The sequence below is a fragment of the Macrobrachium rosenbergii genome, chromosome 7, assembly GCF_040412425.1.
Source record: "Macrobrachium rosenbergii isolate ZJJX-2024 chromosome 7, ASM4041242v1, whole genome shotgun sequence".
Taxonomy (NCBI): Eukaryota; Metazoa; Arthropoda; class Malacostraca; order Decapoda; family Palaemonidae; genus Macrobrachium; species Macrobrachium rosenbergii.
The window spans coordinates 30,147,712-30,160,000 of NC_089747.1; the positions used below are offsets into that span (position 1 = coordinate 30,147,712).

Here is a 12,289-nt window from a genome sequence, read left to right on the forward strand (position 1 = left end):
TATATATACATATATTGCCTCAAAGAAACCAAAACGAGACTGAATTCCTGTCACCTAAACAAATTGTACTGAAGCTATTATATTTTCTGAAAAGAAATAACAAAAAGTAAAAGATAAAATTATCTTTTACTACGATCCAATTCATACAGCAGAATTACGCCTATCGATCGCCGACGTCACAAAAAATATTTTTCTGGACACTGTGCCACGTTGTGAGTAACATGCTTATATACTTTTCACCTCCCTGCTTCAAAGCCCTCTCCACGACTTAAGACAACTAATTTCCACTCACCGTATCTAACACACACATATATATACACATACATATAAATTATATAAATTTACACTTTACTTTTATCTATGTAAACACTCAACACACACGCATACGCACACACACACACACACACACACACACACACACATATATATATATATATATATATATATATATATATATATATATATATATATATATATATATGACAATGAAAGGAATTAATCGACGATTAAACTAAAAATCGAGGATTAAACTAAAAGAGAGAGAGAGAGAGAGAGAGAGAGAGAGAGAGAGAGAGAGAGAGAGAGAGAGAGAGAGAGAGAGAGACGCCTACACAGCATATTCTTAGGAGCGAAAAAATATGTGATCCTAAGTTTTTACGAAGATCTTTTACTACTACTACTACTACTACTACTACTACTACTACTACTACTACTACTACTACTACTACTACTATTATTATTATTATTATTATTATTATTATTATTGTATAAACTCGATATAGACTGATTTTACCTAAAATTACTAACATTATTATTAATATTGTTAAAATAGTTTTACCAGACCACTAGCCTGATCATCTGCTCTCACAGGGCTGACCCGAAGGATCTGTTTTTCCTTACATTTTTATATATATATAATCAAGAGCGCACAAAGAATGAGTAGAGTGAACTGACGTCTATAGTAAACCGGTAAGTGAACATAAAGCCAAAACACTAAACAAAAGCTACAGCGACAACTAATAGGTCAAAACCGAAGTCATAGAATTGCGATATTTTTATAGATACTGGTGGCCAGGTCGGGCAGTCAGAAATACGGAAAATACAAAGAGAAAAGAGCAGATATGAGAAAATCATAGGTTTTAAGCGAATGTTGGGAACAAAATAAAATCAATATTTCACTGACAACTTTCATAAAAATATTTCTTATAAGGCTGAACAGCTCAACTGATTATACCTGGAATCGATCGACATTAAATGCAGAATAAGGAACGGCAAAAGAGAAAATGATATCTAACATAAGAGGAAATGTAAAATTACATGTATAAATTCTAACTCCGCATAATACTTCGGTATCTTGAAGGTAACTGGAAATGATCATGAAAAAAAAAAAATAATAAATAATTGCATCTTTGAGTGAAACCACAACGTACAATCATTTAGTTAGAAATATAATATTATATAACATTAGAGAAAATGAATTACAAATAAAATTTTGGACGCACCTAAGTAATTCCCTATTACAAATATGTTTAAAAGGGATCATGAATCATTAAATGCTTCTCATTACATCGACAGCAGAACATACAAATTTCAAAAATAACAGTAATGCAAAAAATATTTCTCTCTCTAATTATGTGAATGTCTTTGGCAAGAACGGAAAGATGAAATGATCGGTTGACAGAACTGTTGGAAGGAGGGATGAGCTGGTAAATGGAAAAAAAAAAAAAAAAAAAAAAAAGGATTCATTAAGGGACTAAAGCGACGTAATGACAGAAGACCTGACCAGGCAATAAATATGGACAGGTACAGTCGACAGGACTGAAAAAAATAACTGATCTAAGGAGAGTTCAACGTTAATCTTTTGGTCAGGCAAGTGGATAAATGAACCGTTGGGCCTAAAACCGATGGACAGATACACGATCTGACTGGAGAGACAGAAATGATAACTGGATAGGCGATCCATGGAACAGAAGCTGAACAGGTGTTCACTGTTCATTGGCAACAACAGAAAACACATGAATTAATAGAGAGACGGGAGGATCCAAGGACGGACAGAAGATTTGATGGACAGATGAATGGATGGACAGATGGGCACACTGGACTGCTTACGGGAAGGAAGCCCCGAATGTTGCAATGTGCGTGCGTGCGGGTGTGCGTACGAGCGAGCGCCAGGTTTACCCAGTTGACGACGGCCTTGTATCTTACTTCACTCGAAGATCAATATGGCTTCACAAGGAAGAGGTTATGCAACATCTTCGACAAAACTTTTGCCCGAACTCTCTTTTTCTGTGTGTGTGTGTCTGTGTGTGTATATATATACATATATTATGTATGTATGTATGACATGTATATGTATATATATATAATAAATAATATATAATATATATGCGAAATTCCAGTCATCTTTGAATTCCCTCCACGTGAATGAGAGATATTTTCACTTGTTAAGAACTTACTAAAGTATATTCAATCCTATACGGCACAATTCTATGCATATATATGCATGAAAGCATGTATAGAACAGAAACTTCATTAATTCTTCAGTTAAAAAGTTACCTTACCTCACTAACATATCTTCTCTACTTATAGTTTACACCTGACTGAGATGGAAGATGAAATTTTGAAAAACACAAGACATTATATACCCGTGAATATTTATCACTGGAGACAGCAAATCCTACATAAAATATTTTATAACTTATTTTAAACAAAATACAGCCACGAATTCTTAAATGACTGAGTGAAATTCAGTAGCAACACCTGAACAACACCCAATGACCCAAGTTGCTGAAAGAGAACTTTGTATATCTGATATTTCATTATCAGTTGGTGACACGGCATTAATTTAACTGGTAGCCCTGCCCTCAGCTTTTGTAGTGCAGCTAGAGAAAAGAAGACTTACATCACAGAAGACTTTTCCGAGCATTTGTCACCATAAGAAATAATCTGGTTAAAAGATCCACACTTGTTTACCTGTATCTATGTCTGTAATTGTAACAGGAGCTTTCGCATATTTTGCATATTGGAAAACAAGAAAAAACTCCTGTTTTCATATACAACTGTGGTTCTTTTAACCATAAAAAAAGGAAAAAATGCGCCGAGGTTTCTTCGGAGCAATCGAGTTTTCTGTATGAGCCGAGGCCCATGAAGCTTTCAGCCACGGCACCGTGGTGGCCTGTCCTATAGTGGTGCCAGACACACGATTACGGCTAATTTTAACCTTAAATCAAATAAAAACTACTGAGGCTAGAGGGCTGCAATTTGGTATGTTTGATGAATGGAGGGTGGATGAACAACATACCAATTTGCAGCCCGCTAGTATTCGTGGTTTTTAAGATCTGAGGGCGGACAGAAAAAGTGCGGACGAACAGACAAAGCCGGCACAATAGTATTTTATTACAGAAAATTAAAAAGAGCACGACATAGCGTTCCGTTTGCGAGAGTAGTAATACTTAGTTATCAGTGTACCAGCAGGAAAGCAGATGGGTTCCGAGCACAGAGACACCAACCTGTCAGTTTCAATGCAAATAACTTCGAGACAGAAGGATACTAATATTAAGGCTAATATGTAAATACCAGCGGAACTGGCTTTGCAGCACCAGAGATAGATTCACAACACTGTCCAAAAAGACAGAATGGGAGACAGAGATATAACAATCCAAGTATGTGCATGTGTGTGTCTGTCTCTGTGATATGTGCGTGTATGTGCATATAGCGGGAGAGAGAAATAGAGGGCCATCTTATAAAACGGTAATGGCAAAAACCTATTAACAGGCCCTGCACGTTTCTGGTTCCCTTTCTGAACAGATATTCTACATCACAATAATCTCCTTATGTTCATCTGGCATAAAAAAAAAGCGACAACCCCAGATGGGTAAATCAGATGGCAGAAGGGAGTAAGATAAAAAAAAAACAAGCAGGCAAATAGAACGAAAGTGTAACCGCAGCAGCAGTCCTTCAAAGCTGAACCGCAGTCCTCATTCTGCTCTGCATAAGTGCGTCCTTAAATGCGGAAACCAAATTTGGCAAGAGAACTGCACAACTCAGTGAGAATTACATTCTTTATCCGGCGGTCTGGTCAAGTTCCTTACTGCTTTGTAAAATACACAGCAATGTGTATCACCATAGGGGAAATAGGCTTTACGTTTAGATTTGTCGTTGGTGAGCCCGGGGACAGCCTCTTCCACCACTGGAAAATGAAGGAGAATTGGAACAAACTTCGGAAGAATACTTAACGTCCCTCTTGCCAGGACCTGCCTTCTCGGCCTTGTCTTACACTACCGTCATTTTGATAGTATGGGGTCACTAGTATAATTAATTATCGGCAATCATGATAATATGAATAAAGCAATAATAGTCATTCTTCTAGTATGCCAATAATAAGAATAGTTCCAGTTCACTAATAATAACAATGATAATAATATTCATACCTCCAATACGCTAGTCGTAATATTCATATTGCTACTGATATTAATAATGCACCAATAACAACAGAAATAAAAAATATCTTGTTTACAAGTAATGCTAATTACACGAATGTTACTTTCTGTAGTGAAAATACTGTGAGCTGAAGCGAATACCAGTGCTAGATAAACATGATCTCCCAAGAATGCGCAGGGTTTGAAACCTCATGTCTTACGAAAATGTAATATATATTCATCAAAGGAAGGATATCTTTTCTAAAACTAACCCCTGTCCCACTTCCTTTCAGGAAAGTCAGACCAAAAAAATGACGATGGACGATGACCGTCTGATTGACCTCAAATGGCCTAGCGTCACGCGTTGAACAATGGGATGAGCAACCTAATCACCCTATCTAACCCAGACCCGCAGAAAATCAGCGATTAAAAGTCGGAGGAGAATTCTGAATTTCGCAGTGGAAGGAAGGAAACGATCTCTGGCCTATGCACTGAGGACAATGGGACTCAGAAAATGAGTTCACGATCATTTTCAGTGCACAAAACGCAGAGACCAACACACAACGCAGCCTCATGAAACAACTGATAATGATCATGGAAACCCCAAGTGGTACTCACCCTCGAGGACGGGGTTGGACTGCAGGAGGCGTTCATTGGCCTGGTTGGGGGCGCGGGGCGTGATGGCGGCCAGGTATTGGAGCACCAGTTTGGCTGCCTCGGTCTTCCCCGACCCACTCTCCCCCGTCACCACGACGATCTGGTCGCTATTCCGCTCCCACACGCCCCGATGGGCGGCGTCGGCCACGGCATAGCTGGAATAGATTGATAAATGAACAAATGAACACATGATCACACAACTGCATACATAAAAATATGATTAAAAAAAACAAGATAATGAAGAAAATACGTCAATGAATTCACCCGAAATATTCATACATTACCTTTCTTGATTATTTCCGATATGTATCTATACATAAGTCATTAAAAAATATTCTTTGTAAATCATAGTTCAGTCTCTGGCACGTTATCATCTTATGGACAATGGCAATATACAGTATAATACACCACAAAAACAGGAAACTTCATAAAAAGGTGTTCCTATGTCATCAGTGCGACGAAAAAAATTGCCACTACGTCTGTCGCGCTCTTTTCTTTTTGACTGCCATAACTTTCCAAACTAATCCATCAACTGGATTTATTCCACCTCACCCCGTTTAAAAATTGCTTCACATTTTTTGGCATCTTTTAGTTTAGTATCTCGTCGCCAAGTGGCCAATTTTGGCGGCAAACCTTTGTGAGGTCCCAATCTGTCGTCGGGACCCTCAGAGCGTCCTCGCTTCGAAACAGAAACCTACGTGACGCACCGAGTACTCTCAAGAAACACAGATCCAGCGCTCCTGATTCAAACGATCTTTTATGCATTTCTCAGAAAGTACTTTGTGTCCTTGTGAGAACTGTAACTACTAATGTATGTCGGCACTGCAAGCTTTCCAACCATATGTATTTGAAATTTCTTCCTAATTTGTATATAGAATTGTTAACCATTCTTCAGGTGTGAGAAAACACATCTGACTGTATATAGATATTCCTCTGTTTTTTCCTAATGTCAAATGCTACTTTTACGCTCGTAGGAGTTCTTGACCTGTCAGATATTTTGTCAATAAATCCGAATACACCTTGACTCTGCTTCTTGCTTGCCGCCTCGTTATACCTTCGTCAAGTTCTGTTAATCACTTTTAAGCGAGGAATAATGTCCAGTTCCTTTAATACGTCACTGAGAGCAATACGAGTTACAGCAACACAAGACCAGTATGATTATCCTGTGCAGGCAGGGTTATATTGACAAAAACATTTTAGAAAAAGTTTTCCCTCAATTCCTGTTCAATTTCAATAATCAACAGTTTATTTAGATATATTTTTATTTTATCTGAGCAGGTCTGTGACATGTAGCAACCGTGTGTAAATCTTCAACAACTACCACTTCGTTTCAGTAACGGACAAACTGATCAGCATGTGTACGAACAGATAATCCCAAGTGTGCTACTTCACCAAACGCATAAACATGTGCACCTGGAGGAAACAAAGTTACAGTGCGCAGTAGCAAACGACTGCAGAAAGAAACAGTTTGTCCTTAAGACAACATTTCAAGCTTAACGTTTAACAACTTACTCCAAAGGAAAAGCTATATTCATATAAAAAAAAATCACTCAGCAGAACGAGAAGCTCGAGTAGCGCCACCGAACATCACTATTGGATGGCTGGGAGGAAATGAAGATTGAAGAAGACCGAGGCTGAAATTTGTTCAACCGAATCAATAAGAGAGGCAAAAGCCCAAACATTAGAAACCTGAATAAGAATAGGAGACAAGTCTAAATGATCATTTGTGGACACATGATTCATACCACCTGAGATTGTATTCGACCCACTAATCCGGGTACGGGGGGACATCTTCATGGAACTTCCAGTCATAATGTGAAAATTATGAAGGGTATCTGATTTAAAGACTGCTCTTCAGTGAGCTAATAATAATATCTTTAATAGGGGAGGAGACCTTCTCTGAGGGTAGTTGCATTAAAAATTATAGCTGTTTCCACGGCATTTAATTTATACAGAGTCTTCTCTATTCTTCTTCTTATCTTTTTTCCTCATCCTGTAGCTGCAGGCTGAGGAAAAAAAAAGATAAGAAGAAGAATAGAATAGAGAAGACTCTGTATAAATTAAATGCCGTGGAAACAGCTATAATTTTTAATATCTTTAATAATTATTATTATCATCTTTAGCATGTAGATCCCTCTTGCAGACATACAGACATAGACAAACATACAGATCAATTCCAAGCATCTACGATTCTCAAGATAGTTCTTAAACTCGGCAGTCACATAAATAACAGATTTTTTGTTGGTCTTGGGAAGACCTCGTGATAATTGCAGTACAATATTCGAAGACCTTGACGATTTCTTGATCAAGAGAATGGTCGTTTTAAAATACCCTTATGCTAAAAGGGAGAAAACACAATTTATATGTATCTATACACACACATATATATATATATATATATATATATATATATATATATATATATATACTCTGTGTATATATATATATATAAAACTTTATCAAACAGGAATTAAAAAGTTAAATTAAATACAACGAGTATATGGCCAGGAGAATTCCAAACTGTGCAATGCAAGACCTTCGCCTCTACAAAAGCAAATTACTTTTAGAAAAAAAATAGCATATAAAAACTCTGTTCTACAAAAAAAAAAACTACTGAGATTAAAGAGGTATAAAACCATTTGGTACATACTGTGGTTCCAACATATGAGGTTGATCTTCAAATGAGGAGAAGCTTCTTGGATTAACCAAGGTAATGGATTAACCGGGGAAAGTCTCTCTCTCTCTCTCTCTCTCTCTCTCTCTCTCTCTCTCTCTCTCTCTCTATGTCTGTGTCTCTATATGTATGTATGTATATATATATATATATATATATATATATATATATATATATATATATATATATATATATATATATATATATATATATATATATATATATATATATATATATATATATATATATATATATACTTCTAACTAAACCAGGATTTCAAAATCATTCCTATTTGGGTTGACAAGGGTGATAGTGACTTCATACACTCACATAATATGGATGCCATAAAGATGTAAGTTAACACACAATGGTGTATATAATTAGTAAGTTACTGTTCTCAGCTAAGGCATTTTCGTTCTACATAAAGATCATTCAAGAATACGATAAAAATTGATCTTTCAAAACATTCGATTTTTAAGGCAGTTCTTGGCAACTATGACTAGACTTAAAGTCACTCTGGACTTTTTTGTCATAACAGAGTTACCGTAGACTTCTGTTCCTAGTTCCGGAATGGTATTTCAGTAATGGGCTTCCAATCAAGGAGGACTCGTATTCAGAATGGTCTTTTAATCAATATGAATCTACGGTAAATTAAGATGAGTTCCATCCAACCTTTCAGTGAGTTAATGATGGACTTTCAGTGAGTTAAGATGGTCTTCAAGATAATTTGGATCATCAGATGAGATGTGCTTTCAGTCAGTTAAGAATCCCAGTTAAGATGAAATTTTTATCGATTGAGATTAATGTCAACTCCCATTCAGCATGAAGTTTGTATAAATTTTGCTTGGCTGAGGTGGACTTTCAAATAATCTAGAATCCAAATCAAATAAGACTTCCAGTCGAGATGTGCTTCAAGGCAAGTTGGACTCCCACTCAAGTTGGTCCAAGAGAATCGGAGGACAGCTCATTTGGGTGCAGGAACACCTGTTAACTTGAAGGAGGCGATGCCGAAGATGAGACGAACTATTAAGCAAAATCACCGGAAGTTCCTAAATTAGGAAACTCGCTTTGAGTCACTTCATTCACATGTGCTGCTTTCGAATCAGCTGATGGGAGAGAACTTAATCCATTTCAGAAATAAAACAATCTTTGTGTTTTACTAAAATCAGCCGATGTGTGAGAAATTACTCATGGTGTTTATAAAGACAAGAGAGGGAGGATTCACTCCAGAAATGACATGAGTTTTGTGCGTTGTTGCAAAAGAATGAGCTAAGTTAAGTATACCTTACTTTAACCAGACCACTGAGCTGATTAACAGCTGTCCTAGGGCTGGCCCGAAGGATCAGACTTATTTTACGTGGCTAAGAACCAATTGGTTACCTAGCAACGGAACCTACAGCTTATTGTGGAATCCGAACCACATCATACCGAAAAATGAATTTCTATCACCAGAAATAAATTCCTCTAATCCTTCACTGGCCGGTCGGAGAATCGAACGCGGGCCTAGGAGAGTGCTAGGCGAGTACGATATCGACCCATCCAGTGAAGAACTAAAAGAATACGCTGATAAGGACAGAAGTTATTTCGGCAAATGAAATGGGCTTTTGGGTGTTGTTGCATTTGAATATTCTCACATGAAAGAAGAGTTTCATGACGAAAATAGGGAGAGCCTTAATTGCTGCAACGCCAGTTTTGTCTAACATCATTAATGTGTACATCGAACTGCATGACTGGCGATCATCTTCAAAAAAAATGTAATCTTTGCCTAGCATTCAATATTGTCTACGACACTGAATGAAGAAAAGTATTTATTTTTCTTAGGTTGTAATTTGTAAGTAATCATTACGTTTTGAAAGCACCGGAATCGCTCAAAACTTAACAACCGAAGGGCTCTCCCATAAGACTCTAACGGCAAACTAAAGATCTAGAGAAATATTACAAGGGAAGAATTTTCCCTACTGTCTGCTTGGTTTTCACTGAGGGGTCAGTCAATCTAATGACAAACGAGGCATTATACTTTTATATTTTAAGTATATTTTCATATAACAAATCCTAATATGACAAAAAACCGAGTTCATGAGTAAAAATCAACTTCTCAAGTTCCGAAAATGACAACAATCTGACCTGTGCGGAATCTAGATTTTTGAGGAAAATATTTTTTTTTTACTTACAAACAAGCCAAACCCTTCTCTTCCAGGATGTGGAATCCCCCTTCCTATTTAAACCACAAGCAATTCGTCGCCACTTTTGCGAGTCTTGGTGGTGATAATTATTTTTAAATGTGGAGGAAGACGGGACGGGCAAACTGACGAAAATATACGAGTATAGCCAGGTCCGAACAAAAACCGTGAGAATCAAGGGAACACGCAAGAAGAAAGCGAATTTCGAGGTTTCAAAGCAGGAGAGAAACAACTGTTTGACCATAAAAACAATGAAGACTGAGTCTTTCCTGAAGTATGTTTCTTTTCATAAATTGAAGTTAAACGAAATACTGTTTAACCTTCCTATTTGCCTGACACTGAGCTTTCTGCAGTTGGAACATTCTAAAATCTTTAAGACACCCTTACATGCACACACACACACACTATATATATATATATACTGTATATGTGTTTATGTATATGTATAATTTATAAACAATATACAAATGGAAATAAAAGCCAACAATCCATTGTAGCAAGTCTTTCTACATAAGCGCATATGTATAAAACACAAATGAAACAGGAGGGATTAATACCAAATACTGAAGTAACAAACAACAATAAGTAAAAAAAGAAGAGAGAAAGAAAGAACAAATATGAAAATCATTGTTTATGGACCCTACGACCCCAGAGCAGTCTTCCCGGAAGTTTTTGCAAATCGGATTCAAATACCTTCGGGGAGCGTGAGAAAGCACTTGGAGCAGCTTTGAACGGAACTCGGGAGGAGAGGCAAAGGTGCACTGCAAAAACATGGTGAATGGAAAACGGCTCAGGTTTGACACGCACACACACACATATATATATATACTGTATATATATATATATATATATATATATATATATATATATATATATATATATATATTTTCAGAAAATATATTTTAAAGGACACATATATATTTCATATTCAATGCTTTAAGATGTGATGAAAGAATTTATGGAGTCAGATGGAAGTAGGTCGAGAGACTCGAGGTAAAATCTTTGTGTTCAACAAATAGTTTGATTCCTCAGCAATATTGCAGGTCAGGTGATCTTCCGAAGTGTTATGCATATTCGTGAGTATGCGTTAATTTGATCTAGATTGTGCCAAAATCTGCCCTAAAAGTGAGTTTGATGTAAACGTATAGAACTGCAGTTGTCTATAGCTTTGGAGAGGATCCAGGCTTTAAATCGGCAGATAAGGTAGTTTGAAATCTCTGTTTTTATGGGAGGAAATTGAACTTGTGATTTTTTACCATGATTTTCTAATCATTATGAACCTTTGAACTGGTGTGGGAGATTTAATACAATATTCATACCTCTTTTATATTATTGTTTTGTCATGTTACGTTTGCCATATCTTGGCTATGCATTTTACACTTTCCATTATTGTGTTTTGCATTTCATATATTTTTGGGAGTTTTCTATCATTTTGATTCTTCCGACAGATGTCTTGGACAGATGTCGGTACAAAGCTGTTTCTAACATGTGGTAGACTGGTTTGACATGACTAATTATTGATTTGGGGAGTATGTGTGAGTTTGGATATTTTCAGGCTATTAGCCATAGTGAGACTTCTTTAATCAGAAGTGTTTTGCAGTTCAGAGTTTAGTTATCTAACTCGATAATTCATTTATTATGCATTTTAATCTTTGCTTTGTTTTGTTCCCTATTTTTGTAGAAACTATTGCAAATGGTCCATTTAATCGATTTGGTGAGAATGAGAATAAGGTCGCGGGTGAACTTCGATGATGAGAGAGAGAGAGAGGCATACACCTGATACACGGTGAGAGAGAGAGAGAGAGAGAGAGAGAGAGAGAGAGAGAGAGAGAGGAGAAAAATCTGGTCGTCAACGATACTCCGTTTCATGATTAAAGATCGTTGGATTACGTTACACCTTCAAAAGGGTGTTAATTCTGTCTGGACATATATATATATATATATATATATATATATATATATATATATGTGTGTGTGTATGTATGTATGTATGGATGCATGTGTGAAGGTATGTAAATATAAATATATAATTATGCTACACATATAAACGAAAATTCACTTACACATTCATAAATATTTTGGCATTTGGATCTTCCCAATTCTTCACAGGATATACTTGTCATTACAAAGCCTAAGATCCAATTACAAGAATTTGAAGTAATTCTGATGTCCGTGGCAGGATTCGATCAAAAAGTTAAGGTCAAGAAAGAGAGGGTCTGGTCGTCAACGATACCTCGTTAAGGATGCGGGTTCACTTCATATTTTGGCATTTGGATCTTCTATCAAAAAAAGTTTGAAGAAATTTAAGCATACTCTTGCATACACTGTATAAATAGTAAGGAGAGACTGGTAGATTATAT

General features: G+C 36.5%; 1 protein-coding gene across 1 annotated transcript in view; it reads right to left on the reverse strand.

Moving 5' to 3' along the window:
- The window catches only part of LOC136840268 (unconventional myosin-Ia-like), a 221,328-nt gene that overhangs the window by 85,764 nt on the left and 123,275 nt on the right, over positions 1 to 12,289 (reverse strand). Inside the window, exon 4 of the mRNA XM_067106912.1 lies at positions 5,037 to 5,230. Coding sequence (XP_066963013.1) covers positions 5,037 to 5,230 — 194 coding nt within the window. The remainder of the gene's footprint in view (positions 1 to 5,036; positions 5,231 to 12,289) is intronic.